At 37.9% G+C, this 25946-nt stretch overlaps 1 protein-coding gene across 4 annotated transcripts in view; it reads left to right on the forward strand.

The window, feature by feature from the left end:
• TRPC4 (transient receptor potential cation channel subfamily C member 4) overlaps nucleotides 1-25946 on the forward strand; it is a 146258-nt gene that overhangs the window by 32379 nt on the left and 87933 nt on the right. The window contains exons 2-4 of one of the 4 annotated variants that reach the window (XM_085215968.1): nucleotides 6246-6359; nucleotides 8433-8512; nucleotides 18306-18710. In XM_085215968.1, the coding sequence (XP_085072094.1) occupies nucleotides 18333-18710 (378 nt within the window). In that variant the 5' untranslated portion in view covers nucleotides 6246-6359; nucleotides 8433-8512; nucleotides 18306-18332. The remainder of the gene's footprint in view (nucleotides 1-6245; nucleotides 6360-8432; nucleotides 8513-18305; nucleotides 18711-25946) is intronic. The other 3 variants (XM_085215970.1, XM_085215969.1, XM_085215967.1) reach the window with 3 other exon arrangements.

Consider the following 25946-nt stretch of genomic DNA (forward strand, 5'->3'; position numbering starts at 1 on the left):
GTCTGTTAGGATGATTGCCTCTCTGCTCCTGCTAACTATACTATTTCTGATACAAGCCAGGATACCATTGGAATTCTTGGCTACCTGGGCACACTGCTGCTCTATGTTCAGTCAGCTGTTGACTAACATCCTCAGATCCTTTTCCTCCACTCAGCCTTCCAGCCACTCTTTCCCAAGACTGTAGTATTTGGTTTTGTTAAGCCTCATACAGTTGGCCTCAACCCATTAATCCAGCCTTGCCATCCCTCCATAGGGCCTTCCTACCCTCAGGCAGATCAGTGCTTCCTCCCAGCTTAGTGTCATCTGCCAACTTACTGAGGATGCACTCAATACCCTTGTCCAGATCATCAACAAAGATATTAAACAGGGTACGCTCCAATTCTGACCCCTGGGGAATGGCATTATTGACCAGTTGACAGCCTGATTTATCTCCATATCACCACACTCTGGGCCCAGCCATCCAGCCAGTTTTTTACACAGTGAAGAGTATGCCTGTCCAAGCCCTGAGCTTCCAGCTTATCCAGGAGAATACTGTGGGAGACAGTATCAAAGGCTTTGCTGAAGTCTAGGCAGACTAATTCCACAGCCTTTCCCTCATCCATTCAGTGGGTTGCTTGATCATTGGAGGTGAGTTTTGTCAAACAGGACCTGTCTTTCATGAACCTGCGTTGGCTAGATCCAACCCCTTAGTCTCATCAAGTGAGGTGACTTGATTACTTGTAGAGAAGTAGAGCTGGTCACAAGCCAATCCAGCTCTTAACTACTGTCTTCTCACCTGGCACAAATTAAAGTTTGAAAGATAGGCTGCTAACAGTTTTCTCAGGACAGCTGGCTTGATTTCCTTATACTTACTATTTTTAGGTTGGATGTCAGGGGGAAGTTCTTTACAGAGAGAGTGGTGAGGTGCTGGAACAGGCTGCCCAGAAAGGTTGTGGATGCCCCATCTCTGGAGGCCCATTCAAGGCCAGATTGGATGGGGCCCTGGGCAGGCCTGGTCTAGTACTAAATGGGGAGGTTGGTGTCCCTGCCTGTGGCAAGGGGGTTGGAGTTTCATGATCCTTGAGGTTCCTTCCAACCCAGGCCATTCTGCGACTCTGTGATTCTGTGATTTAGTTCAGTCTGTTATTTTTTGTTTTCATTGATGGAGAGGTGTGGATGAACTGAAAAGTTAATTGAAGAATTATGAAGGTAACGGTAAGGTTAAAAACCTTCCTTGATGACACTACTGAAGATGCTTTATGTTGCCACCTCTGAAAATACAACAGCAACAAATCGTAAAAAACATTGTTCATTGTTCCCTAGCAAAAGGACTCATATAACCAGCATATCCCAAGTCTTTCTAGTTAATTGATGGCGTACATAAATAGTTAGGTGGAATGGTTGTCAATAAGCAGGCAGTTGACAACATGTACTTAAGTAGGTCATTATGATTATAAATAGAAGTAATAGGATGAAAGTTAGCAAAGTAAAATATAAGCTTAATATCTCAAAAGCCTTTTTAATACTGAACTGTGTTGGCCTGTGAAACTTTTCCCTCTGGTGTTGAAATACTTGCATATGTATTCATCATTTATATTCTGTGGTGTTTTGCCTTTCTAATGTAGTAGAAAATCATGTATCTATGAAAATTATTGGGAAATCTTGCTACCTCTGAGATAATCCTGTCAGTGTATAACTCTAACAGGGCAAATACTGAACCAAGTATCATAGATCAGGAGCAACCAGATGGCAGCCCAGAAGGGCTCTGACGTCTGCTCAAATGTGGTGTAACAAGGTACCAAACTGTGGGATGATGACACCCTGTTGCCTGATAGCACTTCGTGTCAAGCAAAAACTTTACTTGCCCGCAAAGTGCCTGCAACAGCTTTGTGTATGCCAAAAGATAACTGCTAATGTATCATCTCTTACTTTCTCAGATACAGATTAAACAGAAGGCATTCTTGACTTCATTATCAGCAGCAACAAGTACATGGTAAACTCCAGCTCATACAGTGAGGTGCAAGTACCCATCCATGCCAATATGTTACTGTCTTTGAAGACAATCTTTGCTGGCCTTCTAACATCAGCAAGAAAAGACATGTTGGTTTCCAGCCCTTTGACCTACTATATGGCTTTTTATAGACTACACTGGCAGGGAGCACTTTGGCAGTAGCACCCTTGTCATTGCAACTGCTTTGTTGTGCATCGTGTATTCCTTCTTCCTCAGTGAACTTCTAAACTCAGTGTATTCCTTGGCTGTTCTCAGTGAGTAACGTGGAAGAGTGTACCTGCTGAGAAAGTACTGCCTGCCATGACTTTTCCCGGCTCCATTTCAGGGACTTCTTCTTTCCCTACTCATATTTTATGTCTAACTACTATTAAGTTTAGGTAAGCAGCCATGTTGTAAATCTTTGAACTACTGATATGACAATCAGACCTGTTATCAGCAGCACTGATTCTTGGACAGCATGCACACATGCAGTGCCAGAAAAATGCCTTGTCTGTCATTCCAGAAGGGCATGAGTCCCTAGTGGTCTTGTTTCATGCTTGTTAGTCCTTTGTGAACATCTCTGACACCCTAATGTACCATCTTATGACTCTAGACACCACTGTTCAGGCAAGTGAATTCTGCTCAGAAGGTGGGATTTGGCTCCAGACCTACACAGGATCTATATACAGGTGTCCGTAAGCATGAAAGTGTAGCTTGGAGAGTTTTGCAGCTGAACTAATATGAGTAGAATCACTTTGTAAGTGCTGCTATTTGCACTGAATGAAATTGTGGTTAAGTGGCCTAAAGATAGGCGTCTAATGCCATCTGAGATCTGCCTTACACCTATAACCAAAGAAGCATATACTTATTTCAGCCAGTCTCCAGGGGTGTCTCAGGCACGTAAGATATCCGAAAGATCATCAGATTCTTTGTTTAGCAAAATTAATGCCATCCTGGCTATCCCCTGACAACATAGGTTATTTAGGGACTTACCTCAAATGCTAGTGTCTACATTTAGACAGTTAATACAGGTGTCTTAACCCTGAGCTGAATCCCACCCACAGTTTTACTCTCCAAAAAGTAGTCAAAGGACATGAGATTGCCAGAAGGAACTTGCCAGCAAATGATTGTAAAATATATGCAGCACTTTGACATAGCTCTCATCCAAACAGTTGGTTGTTTCTCAGAAATAAATATGAATATACTTTTAGAGTCCCCTGACATGAGCTGCGATTCTCAGCTCTGTGTAATTTGTGATATTCAGATGGACACATTCTGTTGCTTGATCCACTGCCCATTTTGTGTGTATGTGTGTTACAAATTCACTTCTGTCCTAGTGCTGCCAGCTAAACCACTGCTAAAAGTGGTGAACATTTTCTGCTCTTACTGATCTCCACAATTTGCAGAATCAAGCTACCCTCGTTCATTCAAACAGAATAATTGTGTCTGACAAGAGAAGAATTTTATTACCAGCTGCTTTTTCTACCTTGGGGTTGACCTTATGTTTTCAGACAATTAGTTTGATTAAGTTCTTCCTGACATGCCACTGTGCGATAAGCAGTGGAACTACCCTGCACACGAGACATCCAAATTATACTGCCTTTAAATTGTCTAAGCAACTGAGTGTGATTATTCTAGAAAGTCTCTGACTTCTGAAAAGCAAAGTTGATGGGCTTTTTTACATGAGAATGGTTAAAACCTCTCCCAGCATTTCCTCTCTCAGCCAGAGTTGACTAAGCACTAAAGCAGAGCACAAAGCAGTGTCAGATTTATTTTCCCCTTTGTTCTAAGTAGTGAGTTTAGCAGAATGTGTGCTCTATGAACACGCTCCTTCTATGACTCTTAGAACTCTTTCTAGAATTCTATGAAGTTCTACAACTTTGTAGAACTCCTTCTGTGACTGGGTGACCAGATTGGTAGACGAGGGAAAGGCCGTTGATGTAGTTTACCTAGACTTCAGCAAAGCCTTTGACACAGTCTCTCACAGGCTTCTGCTGGGGAAACTGGCTTCCCGTGGCCTGGACAGGTATACTCTTCTTTGGGTAAGGAACTGGCTAGAGGGCTGTGCCCAACAGGTAGTGGTTAATGGAAGTAAGTCCAGCTGGTGAACTGTTACAAGTGGTGTCCCCCAGGGGTCGGCACTGGGGCCCATCATGTTTAGTATCTTTATTGATGACCTAGATGAAGGGATTGAGTGTACCCTCAATAAGTTTGCAGATGACACCAAGTTGGGAGGTAGTGTCGATCTTCCTAAGGGTAGGGAGGCACTTCAGAGGGATCTAGATAAGGTGGATTGCTGGGCTGAGGTGAATGAGATGAGGTTTAAGAAGTCCAAGTACTGGGTCCTGCACTTTGGCCACAGTAACTCCATGCAGCACTACAGGCTTGGGTATGAGCAGCTGGATGACTGTGAAGAGGAAGGGGACATGGGGGTATTGGCTGATACTTGGCTGAACATGAGCTGACAGTGTGCCCGGGTGGCCAAGAAGGCCAATGGCATCCTGGCTTGCATTAGAAATAGTGTGGCCAGCAGAAGCAGGGAGGTGATCTGTACTCAAATCTGGTGAGGTCGCACCTCAAGTATTGTGTTCAGTTTTGGGCCCCTCACTACAAGAAAGAAATTGAGACCCTGGAACGTGTCCAGGGAAGGGCAATAAAACTGGTGAGGGGTCTGGAGCACAAGTCTTATGAGCGACTGAGGGAGTTGGGATTGCTTAGTCTGGAGAAGAGAAGGCTCAGAGGAAATCTTATTGCACTCTACAACTGCCTGAAGGGAGGTTGTGATGAAGAGGGGTTTGATTTCTTCTCCCAGGCAACAAACAGGACCTGAGGAAATGGCGGCAAGTTGTACCAGAGGAGGTTTAGGTTAGACATGAGGAAGAATTTTTTCTCTCAGAGAGTGGTCAGGCACTGGAATGGTTGCCCAGGGAGGTGGTGGATTCACCGTCCCTGGCAGTGTTCAAGAGGCATCTGAATGAGGAGCTACGAGATATGGTTTAGTAGCTTGTAGCAATGGTAATGGGAGGGCGGTTGGTCTAGATGATCTTGCAAGTCGTTTCCGACCTTGCGATTCTATAATTCTATTATTCTATTATTCTATGCTATCCTCGGCATCTGATGGCCTTACATTTTTTTCCTGCAGTAAAACAATATTACTTTGAATTTTTTGATTCTTAATCCTTCCCAAAGGGAATCATCTTTTCATTCACCAGCCCTCACTTTAAATTGGCTGCTTTAAAGATAATTGCCCACTTTTTCCCACAGAACCCTGGTAAAACATATAAACTGTTTTTATAGTGGATGATGGCAGGTTAAAAATGATCATTTCTCAAGAGCACATCTGGAACTGTAGCTCTCAACGGAAAAAAAAATCATTACATAATTTTAGATTTCCTCAAATAGAAAACACCATTGTTGGTTAGAACATCAGTGCACTAACCCACTTCAGCACTGTTCGGTGTTCAGCATAGTTGGCTGCATGTACCATGTGGGGAAGCACAGGAGGGACTGATGAAGATCCCTGCAGAGAACACCAGGAGGCAGTTCGGTGATAGGGAAGTGATGGCTGGGGTGCATGTAGCTGAGATAAAATGTGCTAGCTGTGCTTTCAGGGAAGATGTTACTGTCAAGTCAGAATAATGTGTTCTTTATTTAGATAATGCACCCTAAGGGCATGGAATTCATAAGACAGTCGCTGTTAATTTTTTAGCATTTCTTTGCAGTTTCATTTGTGCTTTGCTCTTTTCTCTGAATACCTATCCTGGATACTTCTTTTCTTTCATCAAGTCCTGACGTCCTCTCTAATCAACTTCATGGACAATTTTCTCTATGGGTTTGCTTCTCTCTTTTGCAAGTTTTCCTGGCAACTAAAATTCATCTTGGCTTGGGTCTTCTTGGAACCTGAAGCCAACTTACTTTGTGTTAATCTCCCTGTGTTCCAAAAATCTGTGTAAACTCTTTCAGATGTGTTATGACTTTATTTTACAATTTTCTGAAAGTCTGCATTGACTTGAACGAAACCTGAAGAATGTCATTTTTAAAAAATCATTTTAAAATGTGCTGATATGAATTTTTAGGCCTGTGTTTTGAAATGGGTTTATGATTCATAGTATTGGCCTGATCTGACATTATCATGGCAGTTTAATAACTGAGAAGATGAAACAAGAAACGCTATGGATTGCATCTTAGCATATATTACTTTTACAAGATATTGGCTTTTTAGTGCATCGAACTGTTATTTTCGTATTAGTAATATTCCTTTGTTCCTTGTCTACAGGAATAAGTTTATTACAGAAGTTCAGTACCAAAATAGCATTATTTCAATTTCTCCTTATTTCCTGAAGTCAGAGATAAAGCTGAATTCCTTCCTAAGTGGAAAAAGACAATTCAGGTAATCTATCTATTTCTGTTAATGATAACTTTAATCTCTCCTTTAAAATGAATCCCAGAGTGACTCAGAAACTCAGAGTCAGAGATATTATTGTTTATAAAAATGCATCATGCAGTTGGGAAGTTAGAAAAGTTATTCTATAAGGAGATGTTTGAACAAGAAAAAGTGTCTACAAGAAATTTTAGACTGGAAATTCTATTTCTAAACAGGTGTATTCTGCAGAGATATTTTAATAGAAGCATGGATTTGAGAAACTAACTGCTTTCAAGATAAAGCATGACAATGTTGTAGTAGAAATATATAGCAGTATTTCTAAAAGCCTTTTTGGATTCATCAGTAGTTTTGCCTTTGGTTTATGTGGCTTATGCTCAGTGTCATGTACCATTTCATTTCTAGAAGAAAATTATGTTATTTGTAAATGGAAACTCCATCACTAGCAATTCTGTTTGAAATAAATCCCTACATTCAGTTAGTAACTGTGCAATGGTAGCATGCAGCAGACTACAGAGAGTATGGGATACACTTGCAGAATGATGATTATGTATCTGCATTTTAAGGTCATCCTGGAATGGAATGCCTAGGGAGGTGGTTAAGTCACCTTCCCCAGACGTGTTCAAGAAATGTTTAGATGTACTAAAGGACATGGTTTAACGGGAGAATGTTGGTGGTAGATAGACGGTTGGACTAGATGATCCTGAAGGTCTTTTCTAACCTTGGTGTTTCTGTGATTCTATGATTCTGTGATTCTCTTCTTAGAAAGCTAATTTTGAGGAAAAGTAGGTAGTATTTCATTTATATTGTACATATATATAGATATATATATCCCTTGTACATGTGCAAGCTTCTTTGATCTTTCAGGATCTTGCAGGGGATTTCCAGTGTCTACCAATGGTGCTTTAGCACTGTATCTGAAAGAGAATGAGTGCCACCACCTATGGTGTAGGTCATCACTTCTGCTATGAGCATTCATTCGTATTTAGAAGGGAATTAGAATTAGGAATAGGTTTCCTGTAAAGTGAACTCTTCCTGAACTCAGATCATCCCAGATCCTGGAGTTAGATTATTACTTTACATGATGTACAATACTGGCAGGCACCTACATATTCCTTGAAACATGAGATATCCCTAATCAAGGTAGGAACATGTCTTCTATCATCCACCTTCCTTTGGTTTTGACCAAATACCATGTCAGATTTGAAATTTCTTCTTTACAAAATGAACTTTCTGAACATCTTTGGTTCAGAAACTTCTTAACGTGCACATCTTCAGGCCTAGATTCAAACTGATTTAACTGACGTGTTTGTAGCACAACTCTCATTGTCTTTCTCCAATAATTTTAAAAGGACTCCAAGATAAATACGTTTCAGCTTAACAACTCCAGAACGCTGTCTAAATTTAGGTAGAGTGGGTCTAGGTGCAGCACCACTTAATGTAGTTAATATCTATAGCATTTATTCCTTACATTTGCTAGAATGAGATAGATTCACTTTATTGACTTGGAAAACTGTAAACACTATAAACTTCTCTTTTTGATGACTGATCTCTGTTTTGCCTCACTGACAAAAATGACAAAATGGAAGAAAAGAAGATTTCATAAATCAAAGAACAAAACAGTTGCTCAGTAAAGGAAAATGATGACAGGTATATTTAGAACGAACTTTTCAAGAATAAAGTTCATGTGGTTCACAGGGAGCATTTGACGTTCATAACTACAAGAGGTCATAGAGTCAAAGACTTACTGAGTACTAACAGATCCAAGAGCTATGTTATGCATGTAAGTAAAGAGAAAACTGACTAAAACTAAAGCACTGGATTGGGAACTGATTAATGCAAGTGGAAGAAAAAATATATCTTTTATTTATGTATACATCACAACAGAATTAAATACTTGCTTCATGAGGTTTCTTTTGTTTTTCTCCTGAGGTCAGTTATTTCACTAATGCAGGAAGGAAAGTACAGTTTAGACTAATCTATCAAGCAGAGCAATATACAAACATAAGCCTTATAAAAGAAAAAAAAGGTCCTGTGGCTTGTTTTTTTTTTTGTGGCTTTTTTTTTTTCATAAACTGAAAGCTTGTTGACTGAAGACAGCTGAGGAGAACATGAGTTATCAGCTGATGGAAGATGATGACTGTGATACAGCTTTGAACAAGGTAACTGCTGTTCTAGAACTCTACCAAACAAATTATCTAAGCATGAAATAGGAAAATATTTAAGTAATTGTCTATGAAGGCATGGAAGTGTATCTTAAAGTAATGCACACACTTCAAGTTATTCAGAGAAGGTGGTATTGCAAAAGAAATAAACAAACATGAAAGGAGACTGAAAATTCAATTTGATAGCTTACTTGTAGACATGTATTACCCTTTGAATACCCAGGGTATTTGGGGTCTGACACAAGAGCTGACAAGAGTGTGTGTCCTTCCAGGGAAGTGGCTGTGCAACACCATGAGGCATTTAAGGTGATATCAGTGAATAGAAATTGGCTAAAGATAAAACTAAATTTGTGCAGCCTGGCAAAATGAAGTCTAAGAGAGAGACGGTTTTCTCTCCAAATATTCTGAAGAAAGGATAATCCTGAAAGCAATCTTCAACAGCTGAACTTGATTTAGAATTGAGAAAACAGTCCCATCAGAGAGATAATGTTCTGTTCCCCGCTGCTCACAGGAACAGCAGAGGAGAGGCTGGGTCAAGCCTAGGGATCCCAGTTACTACTAACAGGAAATCTGACTTGCTCTAAAAAAAAAAAATTGTCTGAGGGAGCTGCATGCAATAAAGAGGTTGGGCCTGCTGACACAGGTTCTTCTAGTTCAGGCTTCCCAGGAAGCAGTGCTGATTTTTTCTTGACCTGCCTGATGATGGAGTTCATATGAGATATTTGTGCTGGTCTTTACATCTGTGGCTCTACTACAACTTCTGAACTTTTTGACAGCTAAAATAATGTTTCAAAGAGTTCCTGGTAACCAAGTTTCATTTTACTGAAATATTCATAGCACTCCCTGTTCCCTCCAGCTTTTATCTGATTACCTTGCCAAGCAAGTATTCCCGTATAGAGAATTACGATTGCAGCTCTAAGATGGGCTAGTTTGTGTTTTGATAAACTTGTCCCCTTTTTGGCTCTAGGTGCAGGAAACATACCACAGATGCTTTTAAATGAAGTTGCCTACTCCCTCATTCCAGGGATAAATTTGAATTATTGCTGATAAGCTAGATAATTGGAAGCCTGCCCCAAATGAGCACATAATTAATCCTCTGTTGATTGGAAATCGTGACAGGACATATTTTCCACAGAGAAAATTTTTTACATCAATTATTGATTTCCTATTTCCATCTCTGTCAAATATAATTTTCCTGTAAATATACTGGAATTATTACGTGTTTGGGAGAGGAGTCATTGTTTAAGATAAAAGCCTTTACATAGTATTTCAGAGAGCAGATGATAAGTGTGTGTTTGGTAGCTATATTTATTGTTAGCATTTTTGGATAATCTGCTTTTAAAAGCTTAGTGTTATAATATGGTGACTTAAAATCTTCTGAATTTTTAATCCAAGAAAGAAAATATAAGTTTCTTACAAGGTACCAAAGTATTCTGTCAGTTTTCAAGCTTAGGTCATTACTGCTTGATAGAAGATCTGCAGAGCAGTATATTAGACGTGGCTGTATGAGGTAGGGTATCCACAGGAAAACTGTTTTCACCATTTAATGATGAGAATTCTCTTACTGTTATTCTCTGTTTTAACTTCTATTCTCATTTAGCAGGAAACTTTTAATCCTGAATTGTGATGATTAAGGGGCTGGAGCATCTCTATGATGAGAGCTGGGCCTGTTCAGCCTGGAGAAGACTGACAGGAGACCTTATTAATGCGTACAAGTATTTTGAGGGGGAGAATCCATCCACAGGATGGGTACACGCTGTTTTCTGTGAGGCCTAGCAACAGGATAAGAGTCAGTGGACTTAAACTGAAACATAGGAAGTTCCATCTCCATATGAGAAAAAAACTTTCACTGTGAGGGTGACAAAGCAGTGGAACAGGCTGCTCAGAGAGGTTGTGGAGTCTCCTTCTCTGGAGATGTTCAAAACTCATCTGGATGCAATCTAGGGTAAAATGCTGTAGGTGACCTTGCTTGGACTAGATGATCCCAGGTGGTCTCTTCCAACCTCAACCATTCTGTGATTCTGTGATTTGTGCATCTGCATAAGTCATAATTTCTCCATGCAGACAAATTTCTGAAAAGGAATGTTTCCTTGGATTCAAGCAGCCTTGTGTACATCACAGTATTCATTAGGGCTTGTTCTGTGCTATACATTTAAAGGTCCTGAGTGACATGAACCTGTCATTTTATGACTTCTGGTAAATAGAATTTGACAGAATTGTGGTTTTCTATTTTCTTCTTTGAAGTCTTTACTGCTGCAAGGGCAGAGGGGTTAGTTGCCACATGATAATATAAGTTCTTGAGAAATAAATTATGACTAGCTTTGTCAGACTTTTGTCCAGATAATGGTTTTGCTTTGGTGTTTTAACTAGCTAGATAACCAAATTATGAATTTGATTCATTTCAATCAAATTCTTTTATTGGAGCTTACAGCCAATGGAGAATGGTCTTTCCTAAAGCTGTGTAATAACATTTTTTGGAATCTGGTTTGATTGTGGAACATTGCCTGCTATTAAACATAATTGATTTGCTTTGATCTCAGTTTGATTTTGATTCATCATTATAATTCTTTCTGCATGAATTAGTGTGATATTATTAGTAGCTGAACTTAGGTGATGCTTTTCCAATTTTATTTTTTAATAAAATCTTTTAGTTAAATACATTAAAATGCACTGCCTCACATGCCTCTGAATAAGAAGAGGGCAAAACCATTAATGGCCTGAGTGGACACAGGCCAAAAAATTCTGAAGACTGACTAGTTTCTCATAACTAGTCTTCATTTTTTGCCTCCTTGCAAAGTACACATACCACTCTGACAGCAATAGCCAGTAATGAAATGCTTATGGGAATGCATACATTTGTACACAGATCTCTTTGCAACCAGCGTGCTATCAGTTCTAAACAATAGAAAGTGTCACAACTTAGTATAGCATAGCTTGTACATCTGAAAAATGACCCTCATTGGAGTATGTTTATTAGGATTTCTTTACTAAATGTATTTGGGCAGCCTTCCCACAACCTCCCATTTCTAGCCAAACTTCATTGTTCCTGGAACTTCTTCATGTGAAGCATGGGAAGATGTAGATCTGTGCGTAAATGCATCCTGAAGCACAGAAACATCACTGACACTTGTAGCGTAACTCCCACAAGAAGTGCTTCAGAAAAAGCCCTGCCCTGTCTTTCCCAAGCTATTCTGCCTCCCTTTCTCTCAAGTCAACTTTTACAGTCAGAGCCATGCTGCCAAGCCATCTCATTTTTCTCAGCAGAAATTGTGTACTTGCTTTTTCTCCCATGCTTTGGAGAGTTACATTAACATTGTCTATCCTTTCCCTAAGCAGGAGACAGTCCCCTTCCCATATATTCTGGGAAATGTTGACTGCACTTGTAAGAACTTTGCAGGATCACACTCAGAGAGCACAAGGTCAGCGCTACTGTTGAGAATGCTGGAAGAAGGTCTTCTGTGTAGCCAGATGACACTGAAGTACTTTGTCTTAAATATTATTTCTGTGTAATTCCTTAAATTTACCCACGAGAATAACCCCTGCCAAACAGGGAGATCAGCTCAAATGGTACAGCCACTCATTAAGATGACTCTCTCTATTACTGCTTTCTCTGTCCTCCCATCAAACTGGCTGTCTAGAACATGTAGGCTGTGCTGCCATCATCCATGGTCCATCATTTCAAAAAGCAAGTTTGTGCCAGTCCATTGAAGACAGTCCTCTCTTCTACGCTCTGTTTCAATATTCCCCTCTGAGCAGGAGCAAATAGTTCAGGATTCAGGTTTAATTCCTTATTTTCCTGAGGATCTTTGCATACTGCTGCCAAGTATGGTGTTCGGCTTTTTTTTGTTTGTTTGTCCACCTGGTTGGTTAGTCGGTTTCTGTTCAAGGAATTTCTAGTTTGAGTAAAACTGGAAAGATGAACAAATATATTATGTACTAGAATTATACTAATGTCTAATAGTATTTCTGTGTGCTTGTGGTGTTCTTTTATATCATGAGAGCAGTACTTAGTGAAATTATCTTCAGTTTTAGCTGTGAAGAAGTGAGTTCTGAATGCTTCTGTCTTTAACACTTACATGGGTTTGCAATAGCAAGTGCCTGGTCCCAAGTCATCCTACTCTGACACAATCCTTTACTCTGTACATCTCATTTCTAATACCACTTTTTTTCAGAAGCCACTTAATCCAGTCTCCTGGTATTTCTCAAGCTGATGACAGGCTTAACCTTAAATGTCACCGTTACAAGAGGAACCTGTCGTTCTCCACTGAAATCTGGGGTGGTGTCATTTCTAGAAGATGAAAGGTTTCTCTTATTTGGTGTGGCCTAAGCGAACACACAGAGCATCATTGCTATATATATGAAGCATTATTTTTTAAAACCAAAATATTCCTGTGAAATAGCAATAATACAGTGAAATGCAACGTTCATCACATTCCATGTCAGCATTTATATTCTCCTGGGACTCAATCTTTAAAGATTCTAATGTAAGAAGCTGGAAGAGTTCCATCTGTCATATATCTCTTGTGGCTCTGGAAATTAAGAACAACTTCTAGTTGATGTACTGTTTTGCTGATTGTGAACCCAGAATATATTTAAGCAGAAAACAAGACAGCCTGCTTCTCAACATCCACTGACAGCTGTATACTGTATCATGTTCTCTGCTTTACTGTAACTCAGTTACAGGGTACTTTAAGACAGAGGACAAATAAAAGATTTCACTCTATTCCAAATCAATCAACAGCCTCACAGAGAATGTACAACATGTTATGCTTTTTAGTTTATCTCCTGCATGTATGACTTCATGTTAAAGTCCAAATTGCTACATCTGCTATTGTTAGCTTTCAGGTCTGAAGCTGATTATAGAGCTAATAATGACAGATGACTTTCAGGAGACAACCTTGTATATAGTATTGTCAGATCTAAGAATTGTATAATAAATAGTGCTGGGAGACATGCATGGGCAGTGGATCTCCATTAGCTGTGCCTGACATTGTTACAGCAGTCCTTGGAATGGTCTTGGCTCCAGATAATTAAGGTCTTCCTGCACAATTTCCAGGCACAATTTGGGAGTTAGCATGGACCACAATTTATTCCCAGTAGATAGTTTTCATTCATCTATCCTATTTTTGGCCTGAGACTTTAACAGCTCATCCAGCTGACCTCAGTACTAGAAGCATGCTTAATTTACTTGTCTAAACATTCACTTATACACCAGTATTTGGACTGATACTGGGATCAGAAATCAATGGTTTATCTGCATTTCTTTTGTTCCTGTTCAAACCTAACAGTCTTCGTTGATAACTGAAATTGAAGGGACTTCATACTTCTTTTGGATTGAGGCTTTCAAGAGCTGGAATTTTGTTTTCAAAAATTCCCTTTGAAAATCATCTTTACTGTGTATCAGATAGGATTCTGTATCAGATTAAAGTTAGTCTGTCACAGATCTATTTTGGGAAGAAAATTTCATGCTTTCATTAATATAACAAATGTCAGAATCTCTCCTTTGCCTTGAAAAGTACATATAAAGTAGTTTCAGGAGATGACAGACAAATCCTTGAGTTACTCACTTGTCTGAACTGAAGGCTGTAGAGGTTTCTCAGAAGTGTTTATAGTTACTTCTTAGGAAGTTTCACATCTTATTTGAAATATTGGTTTGTAGCAAGTATAAATGAAGCAACTACTGTAAAAAATAAAATAATTGATAAGGACTGACTTCACATCAATTTTTCATTAAAGTATTATGCAGGGAGCACTATACAGTGTGGGCATGCTCATGCTTAAATGGGTACATCTACTGTAAGTTATCTCAGTCAATATCTTATCTTCCAATATCAGTAGCTATTTCACTTTTTTTCCTTTAATGTTGGCTTTCTGAAATGAGAGGATGCTAGAAAATCTAGTAAATCACTTATTACCATGTCCACCTGGTAAAGTATTTAAATAATTCTCCTTTTCAAGAGACTGTTCTGAGCCTCAAGCTATTTCCTATTCTGAGTCTGTGAATATTTTCTCATAAATTATATTTCTGCTGGAAATAACACCAAAGTACTGAAAAAATGGCTCTGTTGCTGAGACTAATCATTATTTATAATTACCAGTGTATATGAAATTATTAGCTTTTGGAATTTCAACATGCCCTCTGACAGTGGTTCCTTACATCAGTAGTCAACCAAATTCATTTGTAGTAAGGGATAACACAGAAGTGTCTGAGTGGTGGTTTTTTTTTTTTTGTTTTTTTTTTTGTTTGTTTGTTTGTTTGTTTTTGTTTTTGTTAGAAGGAACAAAGTATAATTGAAAATTTTACTTTCAAAAATAAAGATGTTTAAAAATGTGTCAAAAAGGATTTTAAACTCAATTGTCTGAGTCATCAGCTTAAAAAGGAATTTAAGAATAACTAGAAGACTACAAAGAAGGGAGAAAGAACTGATCAATACAGTAAGGTAAGTTTTATAGATCACAATGTGCAGTACCATAAGAATAGTCATAAATCAAGCTGAGAAGGCAATTAAAAGGGAAATGACATCTAAATTAGTTTTTAACCATGTTAGAAAAGGGTATGACTTTTCTCGACCTATTGCAACAGTCTAAAATAAGTCAGAGAAATCACAGTTACCTTCGTAACTGTGCCTTATTCTTATACTGTAAATAATGAAGGTAAGAATCAGTTTCCAGAGCAGAATCTGTGTGTTTGAGGCTATTTGAGACGACCATGACTTCACCATTGGGCTGGCAGGTGTGACACGACACCTGAAGAGACCTCTGCCCTTCTGTAGAAACACCAGAAGAAGGAATAGTAATAATATGATGATAAATGTTGATATTTAAATAAATTGACTTTGCCCCTAATACTGATTGAGATGAATCTTCCACAGGAAGTTGTACCCCTTTCAGGCTTGTTTTGTGCTGTGGGAGAATCCGTAAAGCACAATGACTTCCTGTCGTTGGAAATGGCTTGAATACAAGAGTCAATATGTCTGGAATTTTTATTTATGATTGCCTAGAATCATAGAATCACAAGGTTGGAAAGGACCTACAAGATCATTTAGCCCAACCGTCCTCTCATTACCATTGCTACCACATTGCTAGCTTACAGCTAAACTTTTTGCCAGCATTGAGCTGCAGTATTTTGTAGATTTAATATCTTATTTTTGAAAAATTCATCTAAATTGTTAAAGTATACATATAATTGTTAAAATATATCTTAAATATACATTAGAAAACATAGCATATTGTGTGGCCAAAGTAATGGGATGAAAGCCATTGAATACTTTTTAATAAAAATGAATAAAATGTTAATCAATGTTTTTATTAATTGTTCTAATTGTTTGTTCTATCATTCCTACAGCTAGCTTAGGAATGAATATAATAATTGAAACTACTGCTAAAAAATAATGAAGATAAACTTTTTGAAGGTATTTGATGGTGTTTTGTTTTGTCTAGTTGTGGGAAAGCTAGGCTCAGTATTTTAATTTGGAGAAATATGCACTTTGAAAACAAATTTATTTTCAGCCATGACATAACTATCTAGTAAAGATTATTTTGAAATGAATACCTCTTCCTTTTTTTTTTTTTTTCTTCATGCAGTGATACTTTTTTTCTGGCATAAATCATAATTCTAAGACATTTAATATCTGGGTTTTCATTTAGACACCACAATTTCAAAATATTCTGGGCATGTTTTACAAATAGGCAGAATTGGGTAATAGTTATTCAAGTATTCCAAAAATATAGTATCTTATAAAATCTTTGTATGAATGTTCTTTGAAGAGTGAGTATCATCTTTGCACAGCTTGAAGTTATTAGGTTTTACCTATCTACATGAGATCTAAGTCATCCTGAAGAAGCAGCTGTAGCCAGATGGTATGCCCTTCAGCATTCAGCAAGAGATGTCTGTTTATGGGGAGTGGAATGGAGCTGTAGATCTCCATAGCTGTAATGAGGATGTAGCAACCTAACTTTCATGTAGGTATCTATATATGAACATGTACATTTAGGTTTATTTATTTGGAACTGATTGCACACATTCTTGCTTTCTTCTTGATCCTGAGAAACAAGAGAGTGAATGGCAAACTGGTAAAATACAGTATATTAAAAATAAGAATGTGTTCTCTCTGCTCCAGGGGCACAAATATGTGCAACAGGTAAGTATTTCATTTGTAGTGACTGTAACAGAACATAATCCACTAGCTGTGCACTCTCTAGTAGCCTATGGTGCAGACTGATAACACCGTGGAGGAGGAACCGGGAAACATTTTGTTTGCAAAGTGCAATTGCTGAGTTACTATATAAGGATCTAGATGGAATTTTTTCCTAGTATATCTCCTTTGCTCCTACCTCCCTGCCTCAAGCTCTGTTGATCTGCTCCAGAAAACAAAGAAAATGACCTATTAATGTCCTTTCTATTTACCTCTCCTTGCACTGCATACAGAGACTGGAATAGATGAATCACCGCTTCTCATGCCATCTTGTGAAATTTTTAATCAATCGAAACCTCGCAAAATAAAACAAACATTATGTCTTTCTCAATGTTGGAAAAAAATGGAGGAAGAGACACTGTGTTAATCAACTTTTGTTGTCAGCTGAGAAAATGACAAGAAGCTACATTTCTTTGACTAACTGTTTAGGCACTAATGTAAATGCATTTTTTATGTATGTATACTCTTATCTTTTAAGTCACTTTTTTTTTTAAAGGTAGACATAGCTGGAACAAAATTCCTGTTAGAAGGAACTTCTTTTGAAAAAGTTCTTGCTCAATAAATACAGAGTAAAAGCAAAGTCATTAAAGGCTTTATCAGCAGCAAGACTTTAGAGTTGTTTCATAGTTGCAGTGTTTCATTATTCGAGTATATTCAATTCGAGAATTGAATAGGGCATTATCAAAATCATGATCTTTATCTACCAGTCCTTGTGATTTTATCTTATATAGATTTTGCTTTTCCTTTCAGGCTCTGGATTCTAATTTATATGTTAGTAAGTGCTGTCTGGAAAAGCATTTTGTATGAATGTTTTTCTTAATAGTATATGAGATTGAATCAAAATCTTAGTAGCACACTACTGAACTGTGCTGAGTCTATATATTTCAGATAAGTCAGAAGAGACTAATTTATGCTTCTAGAGTATTTGAAGAGCACTTGTCAGAACTAACAGCTAATAGCTATTCCAACCCTAATGTAGTCTTCCCAACCTAAAGAAACAGGTAAAAAGATCTGTATTCAGTGGACCACAGACAGTTACTAGAGTTGCATAGGATATCAGAGACATTTGTACAGAAGTCTGAAGAGGGAAAAACCCATGCCATGCTGAAGTGCGGGCAGAATAACGGGTGTAAGTCAGACAAAGCCAGGTATCTTTAGAAGGGCAAAGGAACAGGCTTCAAAGTGGCGTACTTGCTACTACAATGAAGCTCAAAAAAATGTTGCCTTCTAGTACTGGGAAACGCAACTGCTTGTGAGCATACTCTCAAACTTCAGGAAAGATCAGATAGAAGAACTTAGTGAAGGAATGTGGCCACACATCTGATGCAAGCTATGTCACCTCTTTCTTGTCACAATTTAAAGAAATATATATTGTGTGCTGGCTTCACACTTTGAGTGAGAAGTATGAACAAGATAGTTACATGTCTTCTTTTCCACATTTGTTGGTGATTTCACAGGTTATTTTGATAGAAGACATTTACTTTTTTCAACATCACTTTATTTTGAGTTTTATATAGTTATATACTTAAAATATTAATTTGGTGCATTGTACCCGAAAATACATTATTGATTTAATCTTTCTTTTGATGTTTCAGAGATGAAGTATTAGAATGGCATAAAATATGGCCCAGTTCTACTACAAAAGAAGTGTCAATGCTCCCTACAGAGATCGTATCCCTCTTCGTATTGTACGAGCAGAATCTGAACTGTCCCATTCAGAGAAAGCCTATCTGAATGCTGTGGAGAAAGGAGATTATGCCACTGTGAAGAAAGCATTGGAAGAAGCAGAAATTTATTTCAAGATCAATATTAACTGCATTGATCCCCTGGGAAGAACTGCACTCCTTATTGCAATTGAAAATGAGAACCTTGAGCTCATTGAGCTGCTCTTAAGTTTTAATGTATATGTGGGAGATGCTCTTTTGCATGCCATAAGGAAGGAGGTAGTTGGTGCCGTGGAACTGCTGCTAAACCACAAGAAGCCCAGTGGGGAGAAACAGGTATGTATAGGATTTGTTCTTGGTATCTAGTCTGATCTGATCAAAAGAGGAGAATTATGCAAAGAGCATAAGCAATAAGAAAAAGCCAAACATCATCCTAGTGCATAAATATTTCAGATCAGAAAATCAATGGTTGTGATGCTGTATTCATTTGTGTTTAGACATCTCTGTCAATCAGTCACATCTGCATATGTCCACAAGGCTTATGGGCTTAATATAGTTGTCATGAGATTTGGCATCTAACAAGTAAGAATAAAAATATTTCTCATCCTTCTTACCCCAGACTTAAGAATGTGTTCCACTTACAACTGAGTGAAGTGTTAAGTACCATTTCTATGAAGCTAGGATGGGCCTCACATTTAGCTTATCACTCTTAAAACTCCCTTTTGGAATACTTGTTTAACTTTGCACTAACTTAGGCAAATAGTGTTCATTCAGCCACTTGCAAAGTCTCAACAAAAGAGAAAAGAAATGAACGGATGAGAAGCAATGACTTCCAGTCAGTAAGAAGGAATTGCCAGGGAATGTCTGATTTCCCCCTTGTTCAAGCACTCTACCATTTCACTGTTTATGTTACTCTTGCAGATATTCATAGGAAATTACCTCTCATACTATCTCTAGTTACCAGGGAAAACAGACTGACTCCCACCTCACTACAGCCTCCTTTTAGGTAGCTGAAAAGAGCAATAAGGTCTCCCCTAAGCCACCTCCAGACTAAACCTCCAGGAAGAGAGCAGGCTTCCCTGCAGGAAGGGTCTGGTCAGCCCTTTGTTCCCTTCAGAAGGAAGTCTCATAAAAACCACCCTTCTTTTGTTTTTGGCAGAGGTAGTCTTAAGGTGTGCAACTGACTGATTTGCCCTTGAACTCACATCACCATCCTCATTTGCCTGTCCCTCAAATTCCAGAGCCTCATATCTATCGTGTAAGGGCACCTGAGAAGACCAAGTAGGCTATGAGGGGGTTTGCTTGTCATCCCAAGCAGGGACCTTTTTTCATTCCTCCCTATTTCACAGGGCCCCTCTTTCTGCCTGATTGCAAGAAGGAATGAGAAGTACTGCTGCTTATGTAGTGTTCCCTCCAATGCCTTTCTTGTAGAGATGGTAGCTTGTGGCTCCACCAGTCTATCTCCCTTATATACTCCCTTAATTTTTTCACATGCAGGTCACATGATACACAGGTGATTCGTCCACTACCCTCTGACAGCACTGATAGGTTCAGGCAGAATTCTTAATTTCACTGAAGGTTTTAATCCCTCCGTGTGTTAGTCACCATTTCCTCCAGCTCAGCAAGACACACTGAGAGCCAGGACCCAACTAATTTTAATTCCAGCACTATCTTCAGTAGTCTTCCATCCTATCTTGTCATATACATATTAAAAGATACGAACTCCTTCTCCTCCCTTTGCATGGATCTGAACTTGAGAAGATGTTTCTCATGCACATCTTGTTCATCCTTCCCATTTTAGGAAAGTAGTGGAGACAGGATGACATAATCCATAAATTCTGATACTTTCAGACTACTTCAGGAAAGAAAGACTTATAAGAAGTTACAATACTGTATTCTGTTTTCATCTACTTCATTTTTTTTTAAATATATTATAGGTATTGTATGAATGCATTTCAGTGAATAATATGATGGAATGATTAGAACCCTTTCGGGTTACAATATACTTTAATTACAGTATTATGTACTTGCTACAGGTAGAACTTCAGATGATAGGTAAAAGTATAATTTTTGCTCATAAAATAACATGAATTCTAAGCTTTTTTTTTGTTATGGGAAGAAAGAAATATAGTAGCTCTTTGTACAAATGTGTGTGTGTGCCTTGTCTTCTAGACAGAAAAAGCGACAACAGATTGATGTCAGAGAAGAACTAAACTTACTTTGTGTTTGGCTCATTTTATTATTTCTCAGCTGAAAGTACAGATAAGATTACAACATATAAGACCTTCTCAGTGTGATGTACCAGGAACCAGAAGGCACAATGCAAGGCACAGTGCCAAATCAGTTAAATCACCTGTCTCCATTCTTCAGTCTCTATAATGGGAGCTGCCTTTTGCAGAGCGAAGATAATCTCACTTAGTGGTAGACATTCAGAATTGTTTCAACTCTAATCTGGCTGCCTGAGCTACAGTAACCAATGAAGAAAAGTGGAGATACCGAGAGAGGAATTCATGCTGCCTTTTGCAGTCACTTGTCCTAAGATGCATAAGCCTCTTTATAGACTCTGGTGAGAGCCTGCATTTCTCCCTTACATCAGATGCTTGTATTTCAGGCTGTTCTTTAGACTTCCAGGGCTACCGTGTCTTAGGCACTAGATTATAAACACATAAATTATTAGAGAGTGTCTGAAGGAGGGCTACCAAGATGGTGAAGGATCTGTGGGGCAAGAGGCTGAGGCTCCTGATTTGCTCAGCCCAGAGCAGAGGAGCTGAGGGGAGGCCTGATGGCGGTTGCAACTCCTCACAGGGAGCGGAGGGGCAGCGCTGAGCTCTGCTCTGTGTGACAGCGACAGGGCCCGAGGGCACGGCATGGAGCTGCATCAGGGGAGGGGCAGCTGGAGGTGAGGGAAAGGGTCTGCACCAGAGGGTTGTGGGCATGGAAAGCCTGCACAGGGCTGTGGGCACAGCATCAAGCCTGACAAAGATCAGGAAGCATTTGGACAACGCTCTCAGACTTATTTTTTGGGTGGTCTGTGTGGAGCCAAGAGTTGAAGTCAGTGATTCTTGTGGGTCCCTTCCAACTCAGTATATTCTGTGATTTTATATCTTTGGGTATACGTCACACCTACTGCAGTGGAAATGCTAGTGGTACTGCTAGATGGTATGAAAAGCACTGCTTCTTCTCTTCCTTAGTTTCCTTGTGAGATAATGGTGTTAACATCTTCCTCACATTTTCTCTATTTTACAAAAGCTAACACTCTTTTCACAGACATATTTGCTGAGGCTCTGCTGATTACTGTAAAGCATGAAGAATAATCATGAATCATTTGAGCAGTGATATCTCCATTTGTGTCTGCACAAGGCTAGGAAAGCTCGTTACAAATGCAAATGCTACATGCAAGCTAGTGCTTGCAAAAAAATTGTCCTTTAAAAAAGCTGTGATTATTTGCATGTTCAGGCTGTTGTTTGTATTGGGGGCCCCAACAATCACAAGGCTTCTACGTGTGACATAAATGTAGATAATCAGATTGGTTCATTTTTAGAACAGGAAACGATGAAGTGAATATAAGTGTAGGTTACATTTTTGCAGTAAGCATTTTGCTGTAGTGAAGCAGATACAACTGCATATTAAGCATAATCAAAAGTAGCATGATGGTTGAAAATTCATTACAACAAGCCAGAGATATAAAATCTGAGTGTTTAGAATTATATGCTAAAACTTATATTCTCAGTATGTGGATAGAAAGCTACATTTTCCTCACAGGATCAAGTTCCTTTTGAAATTCTATTTCAAACTACAGTTGACTTTCTTTGGTTACTTTTGTTATTTGTAAATATTTGCCATTCTGTTTAGATGATGATTCAATTTCAGACTGTGTGTTTTAATAACATGATATCTTTGTCTGTTTGGTTTTCTTCTTCTTTGTGTAAAGTTGGTCATGTGTGGTAAAATCTTGGCCCCTGAAGTTAGTCAGAGTTTTGCCATTAAGTCACTGTGGTCAAGATTTTACTCTCTTGTTTTTGTTGTTGTTGTTTTGGTTTGGTTTTTTTCTTGAAGAGAAGTTATTTGCAGAGGAGGGAGATAAATAACAAATAAGAAAAATATATGTGCTAAATATTGCCAACTTGAAGAAGTTTAGATTCCCAAATATTTTATTGGTGACGAATGTTAAGAGTATTCAAGTGTGTGTATATATATATATATATGTATAAAACTCATAATTTACAAATAAATGAAATAGCTCTATTTTTTTAATATATTCTTGATATAATATTCTTTATATAAGGAATAGTTAATTACAGCTTCATCCTCATAAAATAATCTGGTAATATTTTAAATTAAAGGATTTTTAAGCATAGAATTTAATGCATAATTCAAGAACTCACTGGCCACATCAGAAAGCCAGAAAAAAGTTTAGGTTCTGCCAACAGAAGGCTACAGCTCTTCAAGACAATTGAAATGTCTTTGGAAAGAAGTAGTTTTCCTTCAAAATTTGGTGCTTTAAAACATTTAAATATTTAAAAGGAAAAGGAGAAAAAGTGTGAAAAGGTGTTAACTCTAACCAAGAATAAATACATTTAATTAAAATAATACTTTTGTTCTGCATTTTTAAAATTTTATCCAAAGAATATTTTCAGAATCAAGAAGGACCACTTATTCTTCCTCTTTAATGTTATCCCCCTCAAAAAAAACATTCAGTCAGATCCTCTTTAAGTTAAATGTAAACTCCCCAGTCTACTGACTCCTCAGCTATTGGGCTCCACCATCTGTAATGTGCTTTGGATCTCAAAGACTTGTACAAGAGATACAGTAGTTTTAAGTTGATTATCAGTACATGGATACATCTAGTGCCATCTGGTGACTACTGATGAAGCACATATATTTAACAGCTTTGAATTGTATTTGATTATTTCTTTCAGAAACCTCCTGAGTGAGGCTTTTGTGCTATACATTAGTATTACTAAGGAAATGGTTATTCGTCACTTGCATTATATTTTCAAATTTTTTTAGCTACAGCAGCTGCTACAGGACATGTAGAAGAAAATAACACAAGGTGAACAAGTTGAGGAAACTTACCCAAGTACTTTTAAATTATTAGTTTTTCAAAGCCGTATGTCCTGAATTATCTGCCAAGACACTTGTTGCTTATGCTGATGGATAGTTGAGTGCCAACTTAAGAGGGGAAAAAAATCACTGTTCCTTAAAATTTAGAATCTGCTGGAAATATTTTTATCTTATTAAACAGCGTTTACAGACGGGATTTAAGTTAGATATCATAAAAAATTGGAAAACAGTACGTGTATTCAAACTACAGTATGCTTTGCTGCTTAACAAACCCAAGCATCAATCTCTATCTGGATGACTGTTTGTCTAGATATGCATGTATATTCAGGGAAGAGTGTAGCTGTCTCCTGAGGATGCTACAAAGGGAATAAGTGCAGTTGAAATCTTATTTATTCAACCTGAATCTGTGTAGCATCCTTATTACTTGACAGTCTAGATAAGGCATGTCCACTCCCCTGCCTGCAGGCCACAAGTGACCTGGCTCAGCCTGTCCTGCAGCTGCCCCCTGTCCCATGCCATCATGGTGGCGATGGCTGAGCAGCCTGGCTCAACCACAAGCATCCACTGCTCACAACAGCCATTCATAGATGTGCTATTAACACTGTCTGGGTGGAAACCTGGACAATGGGAGGGTACTAACTCGCCTCTAGCCCTCCAGCACCGGCGACACACACACTGAGTCAAATTGAAACTCGTGTATATTACACGTTTCATCATTTGTGCCACTTGATGAGTATAATGCTGCGATTGTCAATATTTAACTTACCTAATGTGATCCAAAAAGAAAACAGAACCCAAAAAAAGAAAAATCTTGACAAAACATGGACAGATGAATACTTATTTGTCAAGACAAATAACATGGCACTATATATGGCTTATATTTGTAAGGAAATATTATCAGGTTTCAAGGATTACACTTTGAAAAAATGTGAAAAAATGGAAAAAATGTTGCTACATTTGATGCATATCAAGGAACATTTTGTAAAGACAAAATATCAGAACTGAAAAAAGTCTGTCATCTCAGCCCAAAATTTTTATTTTTACAAGTTACAACTGAATTGGACTCTGTTATAAAAGCCAGTTATGTTGTAGCATTTCTGACTGAAAAAAAAAATTAAAAAAAAAATCAAAACCATTTACTGATAGTGAGTCTGTTAAGCAAAATCTGCAAAGTGTGGCAGATATAATTTGTCCTGATAAAAAGAACAGGATTTTGTAAAAACAGTTTGTCTCTCCAGACTGTAGCCATAGCCAGCTGAAGTAAAGAAACAGGAAAATATATCCAAGAAAATTTGGAAAGTAAAACTGCTAATTTTGAATGTTATACTGCAGCAGTAGATGAAAGTACTGATTCTGCCAGATACGGGTCAATTTGCCATCTTTATTAGAGGTATTCGTAAGAAACATAATGTCACTGAAGGAATGGTTACTTTCATGCCATTAAAAGACACAGCTAAATCTCTCCATATGTATGAAGCAGTAAAAATTACACTAAAGTGGTTTTCTTTAACCTTTGTCAGCATATCTGATATAGCTGATGGTGCTCTGATGATGGCTGGTAAAAAAGAGGGACTTAGTCAATTAATTGAAAATGATGAAATTGCTACTAGAAACACATGCTTGATGAAATATCACTGCATTATATATCAAGAAAACATATGCTCAAAAGTTTTAGAAATGAATAATGTCACACAAATGATCATCAAAGCTCTGAATTAATAATGTTTAAGGGATTCACTCACCATCAGTTCTAGGAATTCCTTACAAGTACTGATTCTGATTATGGGACATCATTTACTCTTCTGAAGTAAGATGCCTAAGTCAGAGTGAATTTTGAAGAAGATTTTATGATTAATGAAATGAAATGAAAAATTTTTGCCAGAACACAAAAATTAAAAATGATTCACAGACTTAAATATTTGGTGGGTTTGACTGCTCATTTAAATGAGTTAAACATGCATCTTCAAGTTGAAAATCAACTTATTAGTGCTATGTTTCAAACCAAAATAGTGTTTGAAATTAAACTATACGGCAAGATCAAGTTATGGCAAATAATTTTATGCATTTTAATACGCTGGCTATACTGTCCTGTGAATAGAAAAAAATATGCAGCCTTGCTTTCAGATTTGATAATGGAATTCAAGAGTAGGTTTCAAGATTTCCAAAGAAGTCTTAAGTTTTTTGGTATATTTGTGACTCATTTTCATTTGACACAGATAAAATACCTGTGAATTTTCAAACGAAATGTATAGAGTTGGAATCAAATATGCAACTCAAGAAATTTGATCATGTGTCTTTATTAGACTTTTATAAGCCCTATTACCAGAGAAAAAATATTCCGTGCTTCAAAATCACACCTTTTTCATGCTATCAGTTTTTGCAGTATGTACTTTTGTGAACAACTATTTGTATAGGAACAACTAGTTTGTACATGAAAGTTAAAATTTCATCAAAAATGTCTGATGAACATCTTGAGAATCCACTAAGAATGGCAACTGCTTCCAGTGA

This window comes from Meleagris gallopavo, chromosome 1, assembly GCF_905368555.1.
Source record: "Meleagris gallopavo chromosome 1, MGAL_WU_HG_1.1, whole genome shotgun sequence".
NCBI lineage: Eukaryota > Metazoa > Chordata > Aves > Galliformes > Phasianidae > Meleagris > Meleagris gallopavo.